Source organism: Myiozetetes cayanensis, unplaced genomic scaffold, assembly GCF_022539395.1.
Source record: "Myiozetetes cayanensis isolate MyiCay16 unplaced genomic scaffold, myiCay2020 scf28, whole genome shotgun sequence".
Classification (NCBI taxonomy): Eukaryota; Metazoa; Chordata; class Aves; order Passeriformes; family Tyrannidae; genus Myiozetetes; species Myiozetetes cayanensis.
Window position 1 is genome coordinate 607,626 of NW_026087499.1, and position 25,050 is coordinate 632,675.

The 25,050-nt window shown below is 56.4% G+C and overlaps 1 protein-coding gene across 1 annotated transcript in view; it reads right to left on the reverse strand.

The window, feature by feature from the left end:
* Positions 1-24,859, reverse strand: part of AJAP1 (adherens junctions associated protein 1) — a 35,735-nt gene extending 10,876 nt beyond the window's left edge. Inside the window, exons 1-3 of the mRNA XM_050322400.1 lie at positions 24,549-24,859; positions 8,403-9,076; positions 1,103-1,190 (exon numbers count right to left, since the gene is read on the reverse strand). Coding sequence (XP_050178357.1) covers positions 1,103-1,190; positions 8,403-9,076; positions 24,549-24,577 — 791 coding nt within the window. The 5' untranslated portion in view covers positions 24,578-24,859. The remainder of the gene's footprint in view (positions 1-1,102; positions 1,191-8,402; positions 9,077-24,548) is intronic.
* Between the last annotated feature and the right edge of the window lie 191 nt (positions 24,860-25,050).

A 25,050-nucleotide genomic window follows, 5' to 3' on the forward strand; every position in this document is an offset into this window, starting at 1 on the left:
CAACCAGGGAAGTTTAGTGAACTAAATCCCATCTGAAATACTGGAAGGGAGTGTCACCAGCTGCTCCCCAAAGCAAGCTCAGCTGTGGGGCCAGAACCTCGGCCTTTTTGGCCACTTGCTGCGCTGAGTTATGGCTCTGCCGAGATGAAGATGCCTCCCTACCCCTGCAAAGAGCTTTTCCTCTCATCTGGGGAGCCAGCGGGCTCCTCATCAACCTGGTGTTCTAATTGCCTCCTGGCTACAGGAATCAATTTGCTGCAGCACCCACAGAGAGCTGGGCTGGGCTGGGCTGGACCAGAGGAGAGAGCCACTGGCAGGACCGCACGGCCGTTCTCCCCAGCCCCGCGCTGCAGCCGCGTCGCTACACCAGCAACGCTGACCTCAAAGTAGGCCAGTTTCCCTGGGAAAATAGGTAAAGTGAGGAGTGCCTGGAGCGAAAGCTAACCTATTTTGCCATACGCCCAGCCACGCTGAGAGAATAAACAGGAGCAAATGAAGCTGGAGGAGCACAGCAGCGCCCTGGGGGATGGGGCACGCTTCGAACCATGGCACCTGAGGGGCTCTGAAGGTGCCCTTTCATCCCTGGGATCCCAGGGAAGGGCAGAAGATGCAGCTGCTTCTTGCTGAGCCAGGCTGGGGATTTATGGAGCAGCATCAAAGCTGCATAGGGAAGGAAGCAGAGGAGCTGCTGGCAGCACCAGGCAGGTCCCGGGAACACCCGCTGTGACCCAACACACGGCTCTGACCTCTCCAGGTGCCATCACACTGCAGTGCTCAGCCCTGCAGCACCGATGCACATGTGTCCTACATGGGACTCAGCCACCCAACCCCAGCCACGTGCTGGTCCCCAAAGCCACCAGACAGGAGGTGAGAGGTCAGGGAGCTGCATGGGCACGGCTGAACCCTGGTACACCAACCTCCTTCTGAGGTTTCGGTATAAACCCCCCATTTCTTCCTGCAATGCCTTTCCAAAGCCATCCTAGAGGGTGCCAGCGGATTTGGCACTCAAAGCTGGACACAGCTGGCATTCCCGTCCCCACCCTGTCCCTGTCCCGCACCACCCCCCAAGCCAAGCAGAGCAGGAGGTGTGGAGGGACCTTACCAATTTTTTAAGACAAGAGTTGTTATCAGCGCAGCTATGACCATGATGAGGGACACAGTAATAGTGATTATCTGATGAACTGCCAGACCTGTGGAGATAAGAAACAAGAGAGAGTGGGGATGGGAGCCGAGGGGACCCTTGAAGAGTCCCCTTCCCTGCACAGCCCCCTACCAGCCCTTCCCGGTGTGCAGCCACATGCAGCCCCTGGCAGCGGCACTGCAATCCTCTCTCCTGCCTTTTACACAAAATAATCTGTAAGCCAGGCTCCTCATTTCCTATCCTCTCAAGTATGTTCCTTGTCAGCCCGAATTAGGCACGAAGAACGGAAGAGAAGTGAAGACGTCTCCCCTCCGGGATGGAAAGGGAGACGAGCACAGCCTTGCACTGGGCGCAGGATTCACCAGGGATAATAATCACGGTGCTGATGGCTGCTCACTTCGTGCATCGGGTGGGCTCATTTCCCCCTCTTCACCTTCTATGGGGTATCACTTTGGCTCGGGGATCATTCCTAATGAGCAGTTTGGAAACAAAAGCAGCTCGCTGTACAGTATGTTTGTGATTTTGTGCAGCCTTACAGTTGCAATTTCATAATGAAATGATTTTTCCTGGCTGCAGCCCAAGGATGTGCTATTTTTCACAAACAGATGTTGCAGCTCCTGATGGATGGTAGTTTTAATAAATAAATAAGTCTTAGAATGACAGGAAAATAAGCAGTTTTATATATATATATGTATGCACGCATCTGTGCCATACGAGTGCAGCAGCCCCAGCTCACACAGGTGCACATGGCAAGGGAACCACTGCTCCTTCCCACAGCAGAGCACACAGGCAGGCTCCTGCCTGGATGTCCAGGGGCAAGGATGGGGTCGGTGTCGAGGCCACGGCTTGGCCAGGGATGGGGGTGGCCTGGGGGCCATCAGGCTGCAGAGCTGGGCAGCACTGAGGCAGCCACTGCTCATGGGGAAGGATTCACTCACAGCCCCGGTGCCGGCAGGGCAGGCAGCAGCCAATTCCTGCGAGCCAGAGCCACAGGACTCGCTCTGCGGCTGCTCCACCTCTGGCTCACATCTCCCGGGGCAATTCACAGGGAAACAACCACAAGGCTCCCCACCTCCCACTAGCACCCAACCTCCTGAAGGCAAGGCGTGGAGAAGGACTTCTGGTCCCACACTCTGGGTTCCCGGAGGATGGCCACAACGGGAGCGCGTCCCGGCGGACCGAGCAGCGCGGCTGGCAGCTCGCACCGCGCGTGCCGGGTCAGGAGCGACGCCCACCCCGGCAGCAGCCAGCCCGGCCGCGTCCCGCACGGCAGTCTTGGAGCAGCTCCCAGTGGGACGCTGCTGAAAAAGATAAAAGGGAAGACTCTAAAAATAAAATCAAACCAGCCCAGTGCCCCATTCCTTTGGAAACAGAAGCGGCGTTGGGGACGAGACCTTCTGAAACGCTGGGAGCTGAGGCAGCAGCGGCAGGGCCACGGGAGAACCTAACGATGCAATTAATCCTTGTATTTACGTAATGAGAAAGGCACAGGCAGAACAGATTGCAGGTGGCTGAGCACTGGGAAGGATGGCAGCTCCTCGGAGCAGGACACATGGATTTTAAGAAGGGCTGGATAATTTTAGACTCCATCACATACATAAGTTGCCATATGTACCGGCACAGAGGAAAGTTCCTTTGCATCATGTATTAATTCTGCACTGGAGCCCAGGGGGATTTCAAGGGGACAGGACATATTTCTCCCAACAGTGGTGACAGACAGAGGGATTGGACTCGACATCCTCCCAGGATGGTTCCCTGGGAAGCCCTATAGCAACACTCACTGCAATAAAGGGTACCCGGGTCTTTATTTTTACTTTACAAATACATGCAATTCTTTCCTCTGGGTCCTCAAAGAATGTAGAGCTGTATGGAGCAAGATCAGACAGAAACAGCCAATCTGCAAGGGATGGGATTAATGGATGGGGTACCCTGGGAGATGGGAACATCCCATAAGGGACACACAGCACCTAGAGGGGGAGGTGAGATGGAGAGAGATGCTGCCAAAGGCAAAGTGGTATTTTAGGCATGGCCCTTGGAGCCTAATCAGATGGAGGAAGGGGACTTGGAAGATAAAATCAATAGCTCATAGAGCAAAATCATCCTCCTCCTCCTCCTCCAGCATGGGAAGCTGCCTGGCACAGGCATAACTCCCAGTGAGAGACTGTGCCCCCAGAGAGGGACCCTGGGAGCAAGGATTACAGTGCCAGGGTTTTGTTTGCTCATCTCCATGGCAAAAGCTCCGATCCCAATGGGCCACAGAACCCGGTGGCCACGTAATTACAATTATTAACTGCGGAAGCAGGGAGCTGCAGGGAGGGCAGAAATGGGCACGGGAGGACAGGGAGGGACACTTGGCACCAGTCATGGCACCTGCAAACACCTCAGCCCTGCGAGGGGCCGGTGAGGGCTCCCCCCGCCAAGGCTTTTACCAGGCGATTTGACGCAGTGACCATTTAACTGGAGGGTAATTACAGGAGAAGTATTTAATGGAACTGAAAGTGTGTCCAAGCCCCTGTGCTTCTGCTAGTGCAGCAGAATTCCGTGTGCCGCCTGCCAGGAGGGAAAGCTCTTCAAAGGAGCTCTCTGAACCCTCGGAAATGCTGAAATATTGCTGGGTTTTTCCACTCTCGTGACATCCGAGCGCGCTCCACTCTCACCAGGCCTTCTCATCCCCCCCGGTGGGGGGAGAGGGGCCACAGCATCCTGGCGGGCAGCACAACCCAGCTCCCGATTCCCCACACCCTGGGCAAAACCCCAATCTTCTCAGAGCAAGCCAGTGCCAGGGCTTTTTTTATCTGTTATTTTAAAGACCATATATTTGCTGCTGAGATGAAAGCGCTGAGGTTTGGCCTTTCTGGACACCTTTTGAAACGGCTCCCGGACAGCTCTGCATCAACGGAATTAATTCCATGAGAAAATCCATTCGAGACTAATGTCTTGCTACTGCAGGAGCACGCAGTGGCAGCGAACAGGAGATATAAGCTCTTAATTAAAAACAAAGAGAACCTCTATCCCCCAAGGCCTTTATTTCAACAGCTCTGGTTAGGGAGCCTGTATTTTTCATTTTCCCAATAAAAACAGCTACGAGCCACAACTCTTTGAAGACCCTCGTCAAGGCCTCAAAGCTGCATAAAATTAAAACTGGAGAAAACAGCTCCATTTCATTTGGTAGGGAGAAATCTGGAGTTACCATTGTGGGCCAGACACTGGCTGCACCCGGCCAGGGCTGCACCGGAGCATCCCAGCCCCTTCCTGCAGATGTGCTATGTGGATCTCCCTCTCCAAGGCAGAGCTCAGCATCCCATCCTCATCCCTGACATGAATCTCCTTCTGTTCTCACATGCCCTGGGCAGCGGGATGCCGATGCCTCCTCCTGAGCGTCGTGGAGAGTCTGGAGCAAAATGGCTGGACTTGAGAGGCTTTACAGCTTCCCCGGCCATCAGAACTCACATCTGAGCCCCAAGAGCCTCATGCCCTGATAAAGCTGCTTTTGGACAGAACAATTCAATCAGGAGTGTGTTGTGGCCACCCAGGGGGGATCAGCCAGACTCGGTCATAGCATGAACCTACTGCTGGTTAATAGCTTGCAAGGAAAATAATTTACAAAAGCCACGAGGCCTAGATAAATGGGAGGAGACTTCTTGGAAAGCCTTGGTCCAGTGCACAGCCAGTTCCTCTGCTGCCTGACCCACTGTGCCATGAACTGCCTTGGGTCCTCTCTTCCCCTGCCTGCCCCTTGGTTTTACACTTGGTAAATCAGGGTGATCATTCCAAAACCCAGCCCAGGGAGTGTTAGTCATCCTGAGGTGAAAATGCAGCTTTTCAGCAAAAAACCCACCGAGGTTCCTGGTAACCTCCTAATATTTTGGGCTGGACTGATGAAAGAAGGAAAATATCATGCTGTCGCTGCTTAATGTTCTTGCCAAGAAGGAAGATCCTAGAGGCTTATGCTAAAGACAGTGGGACTTATCTGCTCAGGTGTTACAGCAAATATCAACGAGCAATAAATACTCAGCGAGCAGCAGAGGAGAGTTTCTGGCTCATTGAGATGCACGTGGGAGGACGTACAGAGGCACACTCACCATCTGGGCACCCCGGGGAGGGAGAGTCCCGTCTCCCTTGCAGGGAGAGCTCAGCTGATGGCCACGCTCCTGCCTTGCTTCCACCATCACCCTCCACCCTTCAGGAGAACTACAGCTGATGCACGACCTTACGAGGCATCCTTTGGGAACCTCGTGGGAAGGGTGACCGGTTGTGCTGGCCCAGGAGACACCATCCAGCCCCCTCACCTCCCCTCCCTCCTCCGGCTGCGGCATCTCCCCACTCCCTGGCACAGTGGATCAAAGAGGCGGCTCCATCCCAACCGCCCAGGGTCTTCTTTAAAACACATTTTATCTTTAATTAATTCCTTTGAAGCTTTTTGCATCCACTATCTCCTCGCATCCAGCAACCCCTACTGCACTCTCTTTCTGGAGGAGGGTCATCCCCAGCAGGAAGCCAATGTGTCTTCATTACTATTTATTCCCAACATGCTCCCAGCCGGTGGCAGGGAGGGGGAGGCAGGTGGGCTGGGGCCAAAACGAGCTGAGATCTGGCTGCTGGCACAGAGGGTGCTCACACTCACACCCATGCAGCCCCTGCCTCCGCCTGGGAGCACCCCAGCCCTGGGAGGGGGTGTCCCTGAGCACCGGCTCCGTCAGGAGCTCACTGCCCACAGAGCGTGGTGCCAAACGTGCGGCAACTGCAACACCACGAAGAGCAGCAGAAGGCACGAGGAGTTTTCTGCCTTATAAAGCACTTAAAGGTTTAATTAAAGACAGCTTTATCCTAATGCTCCTGAAAGGAGTGTCGGACAAGCCAGTGAGTGCAATTCCTGCCTCACTCTGACAGCTTCAATTCATTCTGCTCTCCTCTGCTTTGGCTGAGGCTGTGGGACTGGGGGATGCTCTGTCTTGGTGGAGGAGCCCAGCCTACGCAGAGAGTGCCTGGTGAGGGCTCCTCACAGCCCTTCCCGCTTGCAGCGTGCTGGAATTTTAATTATTCCTCTCTTTCCCTGCTCCAGAGTAAAATGATTATGACAGCCCCGAAAAAGGAAGCACATTTTTGAAAAGCACAAGCATAACCTACGCCTGGGTGAACATCTTGTGTGCCCAGCTGATGCCAGCAGCGCTGTGCTGTGCCGCAGGGGTGGCATCGGGACAGGCACACCTGAGCTGCAGGTCACCTGAACCCCTGTGGCAGCACCCACCGAGCCAGGGAATGAGCCAGCTTCTCCTCTCATCCCAGGCATTACCAGCTTTTTTTTCTTTCCTTCTCAGTGAAGAGGAGGGGGGTGAGAGGACAATGTCACAGAGCAGAGCTGTTCCCACTGCTCATCTCAGCGAGCGCTGCTGCCTCCACTAAAGTGAGCACCCCAAGGACCCCACAGTCCTCCAGCATCACCAGCTGTCCAGAGGCGAATCCCGCTCCAGCACCACAGGGAGGGACAGAAGGACACGGCACAGGAGGGACACAGGGGCAGCAGCACCTTCATTAGCAGGATGGCAGTGCCTGCTCTGCTGGGACTGAGGGTGCTGCTCCATGCCGGGCGATGCGGGTCTGCATGGCTGAGGGAGCCCTGGGGCAGCTCTGCCAGCTCCTGGGATCATCCCAGCTCCTGCGGGTGCCACACGCAGGTGGGACCACCCCGACACCCCAGGCAGCTGCCAGGGACAGTGGAGGGACCACAGGCAGCAAGAGCAGCATCACACCCGCCCCGGGCTCCCGTCACTGGACAGGGACTGGCAATGCTCGCTCAGGCACATAAAGCGTACAGGCGAGTTACCTCATCCTCATTTGTAGCCATATGTTTTTCCCAGCAGAGAACAAACACTTCCAGCCGCTACAGCTTATATAACAGAGCGGAGCAGGGCTGGGGAGCTACACAGCCTCGCGCAGGCACCACGCCAGCACAACCAGCAAGAGCACGGACCCTGTCTCGACACGGCGTCGGCTGCTCGCTTCCAAAATGCTGTCCCAAGGCACGGCAGGGGCACGGTGCTCCAGCTGGGAGAATGCAGGGAGCCCTCCTGGACCCTCAGCCCCAGCACTGGAACAAAAAGCGGATCTAGAGCTCAGGAGCTTTTCAACTGAGGGTGGACGGGCTGGGATCAAACAGGGCCTTTAGCCCTGTAAAGGAGTTTATCACATTCACCGCTCAAAGAGAAGTTAATTAGCAAAAACTCCGATCCTGGAAAAGGCCCCTAATGAGAGCTAAAGCCAGCAGATTAAAGCAGCTGGGCCCCCTGGGAGCTGCCGGGGCTGCAGCTCCCGTCGTTCTGTGGCCAGGCAGGACAGCACTGGTGGCACTGGCGGGTGGCACCAGCGGGTGAGTGGCAGCACCACTGGCTCTTCCCCACCTAAACAAGGCAGTTCACTTCAGTAAGTCCCAGAGCCGCAGCACATGCCAGGACTTATCCTCCCACAGCTGGGGCAGGCAGAGGGGCTCCCGCAGCTGGCAGAGGGAAAAGAGCCCACTGGACCTCCCACTCCTGGATCAGATAAAGCCACCCATGGCAGATCTGGGGAGACCAGACTGACAATCTCACCACGCAGTGAGCGACTCACGCCACAGCCCTTATCAATACTCCCTTGCTAATCTATCCAGCCAATTCCAGTGTTTGTAAAAGGTGTGTAGGTTGGGAGTTATTTTGCCTCTATAAATAACTCCTTTAAGTCAGGAACAACATCCTGGTTACATCGTCTCTTTCTGCCAAGCAGGGCAGGCTGGATAAATTAATTGGGATTAAGATCAGGCCATAAAATTCCTTTTCATTTCGACTAGAAAATCACAGTGGGCTCAGAGCAGTCGATGCACAGTGAGTAAATTCTGTAAACTATCCACTGATATCCCACGGTTTAATATCAGCAATAACAAATATAATTTGCAATAAATGTGAAGCAGCTTTCCCATCCATGTCCACGCAGCAGCCAGCGCTGGGGGAAGGCATCGCTGCGCCGAGCGCCGCGCTCAGCGCTATTACGGGAGATGGCTGTGGATGGAGACTGTAATGGGAAAACACAGCAAGTGGCTGGAAAACACCTCGGGTAAAAGCGATAATCAGCACTGCCGTTCACCTCCAAGCATGTCTTTAATGTCACACTAACTTCTGTCCCAGGCAGTGCTGCCACTGGGACGCTTGTCTCACGGTGACCCCTCCAGTCCAGGACCCCCAGCCCTCCTGATGACCCCTCCATCGCCCCGGCCCCTGGCAGGTCCTACCTGTGCTGTCTCCCAGCCCGCGGGGTGGTCGAGCATCTTTGCCTCCACTGCTGTGTCCGGCGGCCGGTTCGGCAGTGCTGGTGCGGCCGGGGCTGCTGCGGGGCACGTCCCCGCCGGGCACGGGTGCCGGGGTGCTGGGGGACGCGCGGGGCGGCGTGGCAGCGGTGGCGGCGGCGGCGGCGGTGGTGGCGGTGGTCGTGGCAGCGGTGGTGGTGGTGGTGGCGGGGGCAGTGGTGAAGGCGCCGGGCAGAGTGCTGCTCTCCAGGGAGTCCTCCTCGCCCGTGGGGCCCCAGACGATGACCTCAGGCAGCACTGTGGGCCGCCCGTCCCGTGGGGCGAAGCCGCGGCCGCGCAGGTGCCGCCGGCCCCTCCGGGAGCGCGGCCGGCGCAGGGGGTGGCCGTCGGGCAGCGGGGCACTGAGGGGCGGCCGGCGAGAGCGAGGTCTCTGCAGGGGGGGCGCAGGGGCGCAGGTCCAGGGGGGCCCGGGGCGCCGCAGCTCCTCTCCACTCCCCGCGCCCCACAGCGAGCCACGGGACAGTCTGTGCCGGAGCGCCGGCCGCGGCGAGAGCCTCCCTCCGGCGCCGGGGGCTGGGGGCTGGCAGCTGGCAAGGTCCATGGCTAGGTGGAACATGGCTATTAAAATCCAAGCATGGCTTCCGAGCGGGTAACCTGACCTGTGGACAGACAGGGACCGTGTTAAAAGGGAAGGGCAGCAACCCCACACTCCCTCCCAGCACATCACACCCTGGCTCTCCAACCGCAGCCACCCAAAGCAGCCCCCAGCCCGCAGAGATGCCATCTCCCTCCCTGGCACTCCAGCCAGAGTGCCCCAGAATGACATCACAGGGCACCCTGAGCCCCTCCCACTGCAAATCCCACCACCACAGACATGGCAGACTGAAGATCCCCATCCACAACCATGACTTTTCAATTGGTCTGGGAAAGCTGGGAACCACTCGAGGATGGTTTTTACCAGGAAATGAACTGAGGAAGGCAAACAGCCCTTTTGGGTTATTTACCCAAAGCAGATGGCAGAGCAGAGCACAGGGGTATCAGGGAGCCTGTCCCCTGCTTCCCACGCCAGGCACAAGGAGCCACCTGGCCATGGGCAGCACTATAAATCCCTCAAAGAGCTGGAGCAGACGAGTCCGTGGGCTCTTGCATTTGCACATGTAGCCCTTCTCCTACTATGGCAGCCGCCCACGCCGCAGCAGGAGCATCCTCCCACGGAGCATGGCACATCCCCTGTGTGGCATGCGGCACCCAGTGCCGAACACAACCCTGTGGCACGCGGGGGCAGAACGAGCAGCCCCTCTCGCTGCCCTCTCTGTCACAGAGCAGCTGGAAGTGCCCTGAGATGCCAGCAGGCTCAGCAGTTACCATTTTGGTTTGATGTAGCATGTCACCAACACGTCACGTCATGTCATAGCCCTCTCCCTTCCCCAGCAGCACCGCACCGTGTGAGGCTCTGCTCCCCTCGCATCTCCTGTAAGATGCTGCCCCATGCAAAGCAGCAAGAAAATTCCTGATAGGCAAATATTTGTTGTTTGTTTTTGTTTCCTGGGGAAAAAAAAAAAATCATTAGGCCAAAGCCCAAAAAATCTTTACTCCATTTTACTCAGCTTTTACACGAGAAAGACTTTTGTTGAACTCAGCAGGAGTTAATGAGAGCTTTACATGGCTAAACGGGCTAATCCTCCGCAGCGGCGCCCGCACAGTCCTTGGGAGCACGACAGAATGTGCATCTGGTTGACAGAAGCATTTGTACACTCCCTCCGTGCGTGAGCAAGCGAAGCTAAAGGAGCTGACCTGGATACTCCCAAGCACAGGCTTTTTCTGCTCAGAGGATCTCTGCTTTTTTCCTAATTGGGTATTTTTTCAAAGCGTAACAGCATTTATTTTGGGGAGGGAGAAGGCAACGCAGGGAAAGAGCGCAGAAGGAGAAAGGGAAGAGCCAGAAACAGACAACAGAAACCAAAATAGTTCAGGCTGGGGGAGGAAGGATTTCAAGGCTTCAAAAAACCACAAACCACTCAAACCGTGGTGGTGGTGGGTTTTTTTTTTTTTAGAGGCCGGCAGAGCAGTGTCAGCACCAAGAGTGTTCCCCATGTGCTGCAGGCAATGCTGTGTCTCCACCAGCAAGAAGTCAGGAGCTCAGGCTCCAGTCAGAGCATCAAGCACGGACTCACCTTTGCGACACTCATGTTCGCTCCAGCAGCACATCAGGCTCAATTTTAGCCTCTGTCCAACTCCCCAGCATCACCTGAAGTGTCTCCTTGCAAGGAAGGAGAGGTGCTGGGCACCTCCTGGCGCGTCACCTCCAGCTGCCACCTCTAACACCACCTGTAACCACCTCCAGATTTTGTCCCCTTCCCAGCCCTCTGTGTTGCCCAGACTCAGAGCTTTTATGAATAGCTAATGAATGGCATGAATGAAGATGTGCCCAGCCAAACCTGGGGCTTGCTGCATCCCAGCCACTGCCTGGAAGCTTCTGAAAGACAAGATGTGGGTTCTTGGTGCTTTAGATTGGCAGCTCACAGGAGAAACAGATATTCCCCCTGTTTCCATCTCCTCCTGCCTCCTCATGACATTCCAGGCTGCAGCTTGCAGGGGTTTGCTCCTGTGGGACCTGCCCCAGCATCCCTGCTTTGTTCATGGCATCAGCATCAGCAGAATGTGTGGGAAGAGGCAATGTACAACCCTCGTTTTCCCCTGGGTCATGCTGGAAACTCATGTCCCAGCATGGCCAGACCAGTGACACCCAAACAGCAAATGTCCCTTGCTCCTGCCATCGCTGCCCTGGCCAGGGGCTCTGTGATCGGGAAGGACATGGTGGGGGTCACCCAGGTGGGGCAGACCCACCCTGCCCCAAGGACAGTGTGGGTCACCCTCCCACCTGTGTGCCCTTCGAGCGATGCCAGGCAAGGGGCTGTCACCCCAGGAGCATCCTCCTGGCCACCCTGCTGGCTGGCACAGCCCCAGGAGGTGGATTCAGGGATGGAAGCAGCGAGTCTGGTTACCTCGGAGGAATTTTGCGTGGCATGCGATCTTCTGAGGGCTTTGCAACAACAGATAAGAGCAAGTGTCCTTCAGAATAAATAGCAGCGTGTAGGAGTTGCTGTTGTCTTGGCAACGCAGCGTGATGTGCCCGGCGCGGCGGCGGGGATGGATGCGGCAGCGCGTGGCACGGCCAGCGGCAGGACCACCCGGCCCTCCCCTGCCGCCCCTCAGCCCCCCACCCTGAACCAGCACCCTGCTGAGGCAGGGCAGCGAGACAGACACGTCCCAAAAGGCACCCTGGGAGCGGGGACATATCCCGCCCGGAGCTCCTGCCACCTTGTCCTTGCCCCAGAAAACCTGGGTTGTTCCAGGAGAGCCTGCTCAGCTCCGCTCGGCACGGCACGGCACGGCACAGCATGGCACAGCATGGCACAGCATGGCACAGCGCCCTGGGAGCCCCCGTGCCCCCACCTCCCCCGCAGGAGAGCATCGGGCGCCTCCTGGGAGGGGAGTGCAAAGTCACCACTGCTCAGAGCCTGGGAGGGCGTTCCAGCCTCGCCGAGGCATCAGACAGCTCCAGCACCTCTCCAGTGGCACAAGCTGCCCCTCACTGGTGGGAGAGCAGAGGCAGAGGATCCTCCACTGCTCCCTAGGGATGACTCCCTAACTGCACCCAAACGGAGGCTCTGGCATAGGGAAGGGAACACAATTGTCCAGACACACACATAGCACCCATCTGCCGTGGTTTGGGGGCACAGAGCCAGCCCTGGCTGGGAGTACATGTGGGCCAGAGAGATGCATTGGGAAAGGCCTCGGTTAAGCTGCACTCAGGAATCAGGGGCTTGGTTATTCCTGACACCCCCATAAACACATACAGGCTTTCTTGCAAAGAGATTTGGGGAGCGTGGGCAATTCTCACATTACTTCTTTTCCCATCTTGGACGTACATGGGAATGTTATCTCAAAATACTTCTCAAACTCAAGGAAAAATTCAATAAAACTCTGAAACTGGGTTGGAAAAAGAAACACATAGCAGAGATATTTGAGAAGGCGAACTCTCTTCCTTGCTCTCCTCATCTGAGGCCTTTGCTCCCACCAACCACAAATCCACTCTGTGGATAGTGAGGCAGCCTCACTCCCACGCAGGAAGGGGAACTCCTACAAATATTTACCTGCCAGAAGCACAGGAGCAGATTTCAAGGAAACCACTGAGCTAATGACACGGATCAGGCACACCAGGCACTCTGGGACTCTTTGCTGAGCCCATCTGTTCCAAAGGTGACGGAGCAGTGGGTGTCAAAGGTACCACGGCAGAGGCTGGAGCCACTGCAGCCTCCACACCCAACGTGACACCTTTCAGAGCCCTTCTCTGTATGAAACCCCTTCCTGAATCCTTCTAGCTGCAGCCATGTGCTTTGAAGAGGAGGACAGTTGGCACTTGAGAGAGAGATTAATTTCAAGGATGCTGGAGGACACGAGCTTGCCGCTGTCTTCGGCAGTCGGGAAGAGGCTGCCGTGGAACTCAGCTGCTGCCGCCGCTGCACACGTGGTGCCAACCTCCACGTGCAGGGAGGGAAAGCAGGAGTATCCAGCATGAATTGGGACAGAAGAGTGCCCACCCCAGTGCCAGGGACTTTCAGAGGATGGTGGCACCTTGGGGAGCCCTGATACTGCAGACAGGACACAGGTTAATCCAGCACACCCACCGTGCTCCCAGAAAGCCACGCTCTGGTAATGTGTCTGAGAATTAACTGGGATCATGGCTTTGACAAACATCAAAACACCACCCGTCAGCACTAACCCACTTCCCCGAAGCCTCAAAGGCTCACTCGAGTGCAGTCCCTTTCATAAGGTCCTTGTTTGCTCTCCAGCACCAGCCCCTTTCTCCCCTGCCTGTGGAGACACTTCACAGGAGCATTAACTGCAGAATAGGCTGATTTTTAATGCAGAATTATACAAGTGGAGCCATTCTTCCATTTCATGCCTCCCGTTAGGTAATCTATCGGTATTGCACAGGGAATCAAGGTTATGTCCTTGTTGGGGTGATTTACAAACTCTGAGCATTTCATATCTCCAAACACCGAGCGAGGCAGACAGAAATATTCCTGTGAATGCCTGGAGCAGGAGCAGGAGCCGTGGTCAGAGGGATGGGGTGATGTTTGCTTGAGCGAGGTACGACACGGCAGAGAAGTGGGTGCCACACTCTGCCATGCTCTAGGAGAAGCATCCTTGGCAGTGTGGCTGCGTGTCCTACAAAGGCGTTGGGAGCACGGCACGTTACGAGAGTACATGCAGGAACTCGCTCCATACGGAATAGAATGAGGCCGCTGCATCCCACGGGTGACTTTCACACTGGAGCAGGAGGAAGAAGGGACAACTTCAGTGGCAGATACTTGGCCTGCAATCGTGTCCTCGCTGAGGTGGGGACTGCAGCCCCAGCCGCAGCCGCTCTCCTCCCCATCCCGCTGTCCTGTGCAACAATCCCTGCAGTGCAGCAACTGTCCTTTGCTGTCACACTACCAACCACTGCCAGGGAAATAGAGCATCGCTGTCCTGCACTCCAGGCTGGACTGGGACCCTCCCCAGGGGGGAAGGTGCACGTTCCCATCTGAGGGTGGCATGGCTGGGTGCCAAAAGGTACGTGACAAATTATGCCATGGGATCAGCAGGAGACCTTGTGGACCACGCCAGTGGGGCACCCAGCATAGCACCCAGCATGTCCCACACCACACCACAAGCGTCAATGGCACCATGGGGACCTTTCTTCTGAGCCATGATCTGCTCCAGGATGAGTCGCTCTGATCCCAGACCCAGTGGGAACTGTGAACGTACTACTCACTGCACTGTCTGCAGCCCCAACTCCTTCCAAGATAATTACAAATTTGTGAAAATATGGCTGCCAAGCTCTTTAAAGCCAGGACTGGGACTTAAGGCACAAAGGCTGACACACAGTAGCACCTAAGTAAATTAAATGTGCCACATCACTACCTATCTATATTACAGACCTGAGCTTCAGGATTACCTGCTAATAAAAGTGATATTTAAAACAAGTCCTAAGTTCCTCCGCTGCCCCCTTCTCCCCACAAGTAATTAAACTGACGCTGCTTCCCGCAGCGGAGGGGATGGGATTTATCATGGAGGGAAATCAGCAGAGGGTGAAATAGGTAGAATCCTCACTGCCACACTGCCACAGCCAGGCAGAAACAAACACCCACTTCCTTAGGAAAAGGGGGTGGAAAGGGGTCAGCTGGGGCTGGGAAGTCAGCGGTGCCCCCCAGGATGGAAATGCCAAGATGGAGGTGGCTGGATCCATCCCTGGCTGTGCCTGGGAGGCCGTGAGAGGGGGGTAGGAGGGCGGTCGCGGTGGAGGGGAGCTGCTCTCTCTTCTGCCTCTGCCTTGAGCTCACCCAGCTGCAAATAAACAATTTTACCATTTGAATAGCCGCGAGTGCGGAAGGCATAATTAATACCCAGCGGTACCATCAGCCAATGTGCTGATGCGGGAGGTGCAGCCCCTGCCAACGCCGTCAGCGCACAGCTCTGGCGCCGCAGCGCGCGGCCCCGGCTGCTCTCGCCGCTGGGCCCGTCCTTCGCTGGAGGCACGGGAAGGGCAAAGCCCCAGTGCTGGGGCTGGAGCCCGCCAGCATGGGACCCCTCCGGCACATCCCACCCCTGCGCCGTGGGAAGGCTCAGGGTCCAGCAGAGCAATGTTGGGGAGAGAAAAATGGAGGGGACAACTGTGGGTGCACAAGGCGTTGCTGCGAAGGCAAGAGATGGATGGCTCTACATTCCCACTCACTGCCTAAGCCAAGCCAACCTTTAACCCCAGTTCAGTTCCCATTTCAAAGACTTTAAAGGACACTGACAGGACAAAGGGTCCAGCGCCTGCGGCTGGCCTGGGGATGAGTATGAGAGCTGAGTTTACACAGCAAGCTGGACAACACCATCCATGATGGCCAGCCCAGCTCAACTTGCTCTAGAAAGGCCACGACACCTGCTGTAGAATGTTTTCCTGGTACTGCAGGATTATTTTAGACAGGATTTGAAAAGTGCTGGGAGCAGAAAGCCCAGAAGTTCAAGTACACCTTCAGACACAGAAACGTCTCCAGTAAATTTCTGTGCAAGACCAGCGCTCAGTGATTCACCCGTCACCACTCTGGCAGCAGGAGATCCAAACACGGTCTGGCTCCCCTGGGAAGACTCAGTGGGCTGTGGGTTCATCTGCCTATGTGGCAAGGCAGATGCCTGATGAGCCAGGGGACAAAGTGGAAAAGTGCTCACCAGGGGGACAACTCAGCTGCAGGTTCTGCATCCCAGGGTACTGCTGCAGCATCCCTTCTGGCAAGGCAGTGTCGGTACTGCTGGAGCATTGCTCCCAGTGGGGAAGGTGCAAGTACTGCTGTAACATCACCCCCAGCAGCACAGTCCGGGTACCACTGAAGTATCCCCAGTGGTGGGCACAGTGTAGGTACTGCTGGAGCATCCCCCTCAGTGGGCACGGTGTGGGTACTGCTGGAGCATCCCCCTCAGTGGGCACGGCGCAGCCGCTGCTTCCCCCGCCGCCGCCCGGCCGGCAAACACTGCGCGCATTTAGCGTGGCAGGGCTGGACAGTGGGGCATTTCATCAACCCGGCGGCGATAACACTCAGCTTTTGTCCCGCCCGCATAAAGGGGGTTTGTGAGCACTGGCTTTCCAGCCCAAACCTGCACCTGTCGCCAAGTTACTCCACTTGTCCCCCCCTGAGTTCTGCGCCAGTGCCGGGGACCAGGCAGCAATAAGAGCTCCAGCTCAGACACAACTTGCTGGGAAGTTTCAGATTTCCACATCCACCAAAATCTTGCTGAAAAGCCACAGCTTCAAGCTCTGCTATTGACAATACTAAAAATGATCCACAAACCTAAGGAAATCAGGGTCTCCCCCCTTATTTTAGCTTCTACCTAAACCTCCTCATGTGTCCCACCTCCTCATGGACACCACAGAATCACTGCCCAGGCTTTACATGCTGATGCTGACCCAGGAGGTCCCAGCACATTGCAGGATGCAATGCCCAAACGCTGTGGGATGTGATGGGATTGATGGAAGAAGTGAGGCTCTCCCCACCAGGATTGCAATAATCCTGCCCTATCTCAGACTAGAGCTGGAGCCTTAAGAGGGGTTTCCCTCCTCTGAATACATATCCACAAAGTGATTCCAAGAGACAGCAACTAATTCAACCCAGCCCTCAGCTCTGAAGGACCTACAGAGAGGAAAACTGTGCCACAAGCTACAGCTTACACCACCCTTTAACCCTGTTGCTTCCCAAGTAAACAACGCAGTGCTGATCTTATTTTCTAAATGAATGTGCCCAAGAGCATCATTACAATGAATGCAGGAAATGCTCTGATCTAAAAAAATAAGGTAAGTTGGCTCAGTACATCTAAAGTAGCAGCTTAATGAGCTTAAAACCAAAATAATTAAAAGAGGTCTGTGGCATTGTTGTAACACAATGTGTCTTTGCAGGAGCCGCCCATCAGAGCCCACAGCCCTATCCCTATCAAAGGGAAACACCACCAACCATGGAACACAACCACGAGAATGTACCTCCTGATGGGATTTTTTATGATGAGCTCCCGAAGAGCCCTGCTTTCCCAGAAGCCAAGACAAACACTGACCCACTGGAAGTGTCTGGAAGAGCAGCACAGGGCCCAGCTGACCCCTTCCCATGGCATAGGCTGGATGTCTGCATAGGGAAATCTAACTCAGGTCTTCACTCCAGCACCACGGGCTCCTGGTGGAGCTGCTCTCAATTCACAGTGGAGTGACTGAGATCCAGACCTGTCTTTCTCCCAAGAAGTCCCTGGCAGCCCAGGGATGCATAGCCTGCCGGGAAACCTCAGCAGCCATTCCCAGGAATGAACACAGGGAACATGTCAAGAGTTTCAAAAGCTCCTGAAACTCTTACAGAAATGGAGATGAGAGGAATGAAGCCTCTGAAAGCAGAGAGAGGCACAGATGGCTTTTATGGAGCAAGAAATACAATGGGAAAAACTGGAGCAGCAGAGCTCTCTTTGAAGGTGTGAAACGTCAGTAGGGAAGCCTGGAGAAATCCAAGGCCTGGGAGCTCAGTGCAGGGCGCTGCGTTGCCTGGCTGAGGCTCCAGCTGCAGCACTGGGGAGTTCCCAGCCCCCTGCTCCTGAGACAGCACCAGCTCTGCCCAGCCCCACCTGGGAACATCCCACTGCCAGAGAAGGCTCAGTGTGACACACAGCATGGAGAAATGTGAACAGCCCAGCAAGATGTTGAAAAAGCCAAGCCAAAACAGAAAGCAAAGGCAGCGGAAATGAACTCTGGGGCAAAGACTCTTGATCCTGTCACAGAGAGTTTTAAATCCCCTTTTAGCACCAAGCAATTTCTTTTCCACAGAGAAGAGCCTTTCTCCCTGCATATACAGCATCCAGCCAGCTCACAGGCTCTCCCATTCCACCTATGGCAAAATCCTGGTGGACCAAGGTGATGGTGAGGAGAAGCCTCCAGCACCTCAAGAACACCGTGCTGCTGGGAGCAAGTTCCATGAGTCAGGAATCACAGTGCTCTGCATCTCATTAAAAAAACAACAATCCCCTTTGTGGGAGAGATTAAACTTTTGGAGCATTATCTCTGACAGGTCAGCAGCAAGGGATGACCTCCTGCATCCCTCAGTATCTCAGCTTCCTTCAAAGGCCCCTGAGCCAGCTGCCTCACTTCCATTCCTCATCCATCAAAATAACCAAAATTGATTTTGCCAGAGAATATACCACTTTGACAGGAACCCAGAGTAAGTCCTGAGTACGTTATGTTGGAGGAGTAGAGCCTCTTACAAAGCCCAGAAACAAGAAGATGAGTAACTCATCCTCGTCCTTCCCACGGAAAACTTGAAAACCCATGAACGGCAGATAGTTGTAGAAAAAGGGTTGATTCTTTTTGGGAGCTCTTCCTAAAATAACCCATCCGGAATGGCCACACTTCCCCTACATACCATCCCACCACTGCAGACTCAGCCATGCTTTGGCTCTGGCCGAGAAGAGGCAGAGCTGACCGCGCTCCCAGCGGGACGCACGGCCTCATCTCCCGGCATTAATCACCCATGTTCCGGTGGGTCCTTAAGTGGATGTCCTCATCCATGTCAATTAACTGATGCTTCATTACTCGAGTGCTGCAGAGGGAGCAGAGATGCTATCGCGGGCTCTGGGAGCAGGGCTGAGGTCATGCACGGGACTCCGGCAATTATGGAACGCGTCCCTGAGGAAGCCGTGCTTGCAGGAGGCTCGGCTCGCCAGGCAGGCAAATCCCAGGGGGAATAACCCAGGCTCCCCCCAACCTTGTCACATCTTCAACCTGAATGACGTGCAGTCAAGTGGCAACATCAATTAGCGCTGTTTGCTCCACCAGCAGCGAGTCCCCAGCCCTCCCACGCCGAGCACAGCAGCTCTACACAACAGCTCCTAAGCCAGCATTACACAGCCACATTCCTGACTTACAGGGCCATAAACCACGGCTGGAGTTTCTCCTGACCATCCCAGGATGCTGCAGAAGAGGCACAGCCAATACCCTCATGGACAGGAGCCACTGATCCCCAACAAGCCTTAACTGAGCACCACAAATCCACTCTCCTGCCTGGCACGTGCGGTCCCTCGCACGGTGTGTGTTGTGCCGCCGCTGTCCCACAGCACACAGACACCCCTCACCATGGGGCCCTGTACCAGCACGTCCCCATCCCCTCACTTCTCTTGCGCTCGGGCACGTGCCCTCCGGTGAGCTCCTATTTTTCCACCTCGAGGATCCAAACTTGTCTCTCTCTTGCAGGAAGCACCTCATCATTCCCAGACGACGTGTTGTCTTTGAAGCAGCTTCTGCTCAGCCTTTATTTGGAAGTCAGTGGAGTTGGCAGCTCTGGCACAGCAGCCAGGCCAGAGAAGCTTCACTGCTCCCACCTTGCCACAGCTAAGCCTCATCCTGTGGATGCCTCAGCCGGGGTCCGGAGCAGCTCCGCAGCCAAGGCTCTGCTTCTCCTCCCTGCCAGCTTCTGCACTGGGAGATGAAGAGTCCTTTCCATACCCACAGAGATGCTGCGCCAGGGAACAGCTTCTACTCCCAATGGTTTTGGCTCATGGGGACACAGCAGCCACTGGCAGAAGGGACACAGAGCCGCTGGGATGCTCTAACACTGCCAGGAAAGTGGAGCTGCCGAGAAAGACCCTCAGAGCAAACTTCAACAAAAATCATCGCATGTCAAAGCGTATCTCCTGCCTACGCATCATCTCCAAGTCACAAGGAGACATTTTGCAGATCGGAGTTGGAAATGAGCACTTTGTGAATGACTGGCTTTATTTATTTTTTAAGTCCTCAGGCAAGTCCCAGTGGGTGCTTTGGCCTCCAGCCCCGGACACACAGTGCCCGCAGACCCTGTCCCCGCTTGTCTCCATGGAGCTGCTCATCCAGCTCCAGCCAAGCTGTGTTTCTCCTCCTTTTCTCACTGTTGCTTGGGACCAGAAATGCCAAATCCCTCAGCACCACTGGGAAGACACATCCAGCTGCCCTTGGGGCATGTGTCCACCCTGCTCCCAGAGAATCCCGTCCAGCAGCCCTGTCTCTGCACAGCACCCAGCCCTGCCACGATGCCACGGGCAGCACGGGCGCTTTGCTTCCAGCCTGGGCAGGCGTGTGAGACAGCAGGGGGAGATGGAGCCAAAACGCCCATCGGCTCCCGCTGTGTCCCCACACGAAGGCGCCCAGCGCCGCGCTGAAAGGAGGCTTTAGCACAGCGTCGCCTCGCAGAGCCACAGAAAGCAACTGATAAACCCAGAGAGCAGGAGAGATTCAGCAGCAGACAAAACCTCATTTCACAAGGAATCCTCATAAAACCAAATTAATGTTGAAGGATGAAGGCAGGTAAACCTCCCACGGTTAAGTTCAGGCCACTGAGACTCAGTTTAAATCTCTCAGCAGTTCTGATTTAATCAATGCATTTCCAAGTGAAATTAGATGAAGTACATCTCCATCACAGGAAATTATATAAGCTATCAAAGTCTGTAGGTACAGGTCCTGGTAAGAAGAGCCAAAAGAAATATTCATATCAACTTGAATTCCATTTTTAAGGAGCTAGTTCAGGTCCAGAGTTTAATATTATTTCAGTGAAAACAGTGAGCCAAGGCAAGGAAGGGCCAAACAGCAGCTTTGGGAGCATCCCCTGAAAAACCCGCAGTGGCTGCTGGGACACTGGGCTTGGCCAGAAACCCCCTCCCAGCAGTACCACCCAGCACACTGTGGGAGGGAAGGAAGATGGAAGGAAAGATGGACAGAAAGACAGGAGGAAAACCCCTTTGTTTTAAAGGAGGGGGTGAAAGCACCAATGAGGCAGCTCCATCCACTGGTCCCACCCAACACACTCGACCTCCAGGAATTATCCTGCTAGAAGAGTTTTGCTGTCAAAACCAAACTCTGTTGGGCTTGAACTGCTATCACCTACTTGGTGACCACCAGCTGTCAAGGAGAACAACAGGCACCACAACCCAGAGTAGAGCAGCTCCTGCTCCTCTGGCTCAGCACATTGATTCCCGTAATCTTTCCTCCCAGTCCTTCTCCCATTAGCTATATTTAAAGGCTTAGGCACGCATACATTTCCATAATGAACCTCAGACCTGTCGGAAGTCCCATGGATTATTCACACCCTACAAAGCTGTCCTTGGGAGCCACTGGCAGTGCTCACCACCGCCCTGTATGCCTGCACACCCTATAGAGACTGAGGTAAATAAGCTGCCCTGGGAGAGCCCGCAGATCAAGCTGGGTGAGGGGAGATAGGAACAAGGCTGGAGAGCTGGTCTCTGCCTTGCTGCCTTTCCCCGTTACAGGCTGGACTCTGAAGGAACATTAGCAACTCCTCCTTTCCAGCAGATGACCATTACATAAGGCAGAGCCAAGCCGCTGTGCCCCAGTGCTGGGAGTAGCTGGACCAACAGCCCGCCCGTCCTGTGTCCCTCATGCCAAAGGCTGGCAGGGTGGCTGTGACATGGGACAGCCCCCGAGCATCCCAGGCAAGCGTCAGCACCACGACAGCTCCACCCGCCACCCCACCGGAGAGGCTGCAAAGGCAACGTGGTTGCTCTGGCGTTATTACAACAATTATTCATGCTCTGGGAAGTGGCTGCCGAAGCCCCGCACCGCTCCCCTCGCCTCATCTGGGAAATTGCTGCCAGCGTGGAGGTACGAACGGCCGCATAAAAGCACAGTTTATTCAAGCATTATTGTGGCTGTTAAGTATCATAGTCGGTGACACCAGATGAATTTCTGTGGCAATCAATCCACCTGGGAGCAGCCAGCTCAGCCCCTGTGTGGATGCGGGATGAGTAAGGACTCCTCAGTGGAGGCCATTAACTCCCACTGCTTACTGCTCTCATTACTTCCCAGACTGCAAGGCTTGCATCTTTGACAAGCGGCTGAATCTACATTTGACAGCATGAACCTGATGAGTGAAATTCATGGAAAATGTTTGCTTTGGCAGTAACTACAAGGCCCATAAAGTTTCCTCGGAGCCAATGCGCAGGGATGTATGCCTTGTAATGAGTTGTTTTATACAATCGCCGAGAAATTGCAAACGGTGGTTTTACTCCTACTGCAAATCACTCCGGAGCTCAGCGCTGTAAAAATCGTGGCATATTGTTTAAAACATTGTATTCGTAGCCATGGAGGGGAAGTCCTCGGCAGCACTGGAAGCCCGGCAGCCGGCACGCTGCAGAAGGCTGCCGTGTCCTCGCAGGCGCGCGCAGGCACTGACGCAGGCATGTGCACGCACACGTATGTGCCTGCACACGCAGGGAGCGACAGGGCCACTGCCATCCCCACGAAGAACAGACTTTGCCCCGCAGCATCCGCACCTGCCAAGGGCAGCGCGGGGCTGGAGCATCCCTAGGACCTCGCCGGGGCTTTCAGGGCAGTGCTGCTCACCCAGCCCCGCTCCAAAATGGGGAGCAGCAGCTCCCCTTCACATGAACCGAATAATTCTGAGCGATGCAGTTGCACAGGTCTTGCCCTCCCCAGCAGAGGACCACAGCTCAACCCGAGGTCAGGCACTGCTACTGCCCCGGAGCAAAAGGGATCCGACTTGAAAGGAGCAGCAGGGTACCATCTCCCTGCCGCAGGCAGCTGCTCCAGGCAGAGGCTGTGCAGGGTGAAGCGGGCGCTGCAAAGCTCCACTGCTTCTCCTGGAGCTATTTTTCTAGTAGTCTTCAAGAAAATGAGGAGAAATGACATGGGAAATGTCAGAAATAAAGCCAGAAGCAATTAGAGTTAGAGAGAAGGGAGAGCAGCAGGCAAGGTTAGCAGTAAAGTTATCTCTTATTAAAAATAAAACAGGGAGGGACTGGAAGCTGATGAGGTGGCAGAGAGGACAGCCTGGCACTGGGGATCCAGGATGCACAGCACAGAAATTCACAAGACGAATGAATCAAGGAGAGAAGCAAGCAGAGGGCTCCTGTTTCCATTTGCTAAACTCTGCTCAAAAATAACAAAGCAGAGGGCATCCTCTGTTCCCAGGATTACAGCCTTCTGTCGCTCCAGCCCTGGGAAATGGGCTTTTCACCTGCCAAGGATAAATCCAGACACGAGGCACCCTAAGAAAACCCTCAGGCGCTTTCCTCAGGAGGGATTCCTAAGGTCACTACATCACCACAGACTCTGTCCTTCCCACACACAGCAGCACATCCGTGGCGGACAGACAAACAGACATCTCTGGCGGCAGTCTGAAGGTGCTCCCCTGCCCGGGCCACCAGGGTGCACCAGCCAAGGGCACAGGACAAAGCCGGGGGAGCGGGAGCCGGCTCGCCACGTGCCGCTGGAATACGCGGCGCGGCACACGCGAGGGTAACAGAGAGGCCGAGGGCCTCCCCCAGCTCCTGGGCACAGACAAAACCTCAGTTCAGGTTTCACCCTCCAGGACTCCATCCACGGCCCGGGCAGACGGACAAAGCCTCCAGTGACCCGCCAGGGGTGACGGACAAAGGCCTCTCTCATCACCGCTCGCTGCCCGTGGCGTTCGGGGGGCCCTGCCTGCCTCCCTCCGTGCCCCCAAACCACAGCCATGATCTCCTGGAGCGCAGGGGCGCGGGGGATGGCGCGGGCTGGTGGGTTCCCTGAGGTGCTGCGTGGGGTAGGGCTGGCGGCAGGGCTGCATCCATCCATCCATCCATCCATCTGCTCACCCCGCAGCCTCCTGGGCATCCAGTCCTGCTCCCTGGGGAGCAGCTGCAGGGCCCGGCACAAGCTGCAGTAGGGGGGTGGCAGCTCGGGACCCCTCGCCTTGGGACCCCTCTCGCAGCAGTAGGTGACATGCCGGAACCACTGTCCTGTTCGGCAGAGGGAGGTTTGGGGTTTGACCCCTGCCTCACACAACCGCTCAAATCCTGGACGTCCTAAACACAAAACGGGGCTGGGGGGAGCGGAACGGATCGTGGATCTCACTTTTCCTTAGGGTCTCCCTTGTTTTACCCACTATTGCTTTCACTCGATTCCACTGAGATGGGCTTAAACCACCAAAACCCAGGTATTGCTGTGGCTCCGGGGCTGCGCACAGGCAGGGGCCGGGGCTCTCCAGCCACAGCACCATGGAAATAATAAGATTTCGGCTCAGATGACTTCGCAGCGGTAATGAAAATGTGTTACGTAACAGTTTGCCTCCGTCTTCTCTGTTTTGCAGTTCTCGATTAATCTCCCAAACACATCCATCCATCCGTCCATCCATTCATCCATCCATCCATCCACCCGCCCGCGTCCCGGCCGCCCCCCCGGCCCCTTCCCCCGAGTGGCCCCCGCCGGGGCGGCCAGCCGGCGAGCAGCCGGCGAGGGGACAGGGAGCGCGGATCCATCTCCCAGGCAGGGCGGGGGAGCCGGGCGGGGGGAGCCCCGGCACCGCGCGGAGCGAGAACCGGCCGCTCTCCCCGGCGCGCCGGCAGCCGCCGGCTGCACCGCGCGCTCGCCGCTCCGCTCCGCACCCCGCTCCCCATCCCGCTCCCCGATCCGCTCCCCATCCCTCTGCCCGCTTCAACTTCACGATTTAACTCCGCCGCTCCCCGAGCGCGCCCGGCGGCGGGATGCGCCCGGCGCTGCCCCGCGGGGCCGCCGCTCCCCGGCCCTACCTGCTTCCCGGGAGCCGTCGCATCCACATCGTCACGTCTCGGCCCGGCCCGGCCCGGCGGGGCTCAGCGCCTCAGCGCTCCATCCAGGCGCGCCGCCCCGCGCCCGCGGCGGCGCTCAGCGGCGGGGCAGGCGGCGGCCGGCGGGGCGGGCATGCCCGGCGGCGGCGGCGAGGACGGGGGTCGCTGCTCCGGTGACCCGGCCCCTCAGCGCCGGCGGGGCAGCTGCGCGCCCGCGGAGGCTGCGCTCCCCATGCGCGGCTCGGTGTGGCTCGGCTCGGCTCGGCTCGGCTCAGCTCGGCTCGGTGCAGTTCACCGGGCTCGGCTCGGCTCTGGCCTGGCTCGGTGCAGTTCAGCGGGGCTCAGCTCGGCTCGGCTCGGCTCGGCGCGGCGGGCTGGGCGCGCACGCGTCTGCGCGCGCACCCGCGGGGCGGGGGCGGGGCCGCGGCGCGGGGAAGTTGCGCGGGGCGGAGGCGGGGGCGGAGCGCGGCCCCTCCGCGCCGCG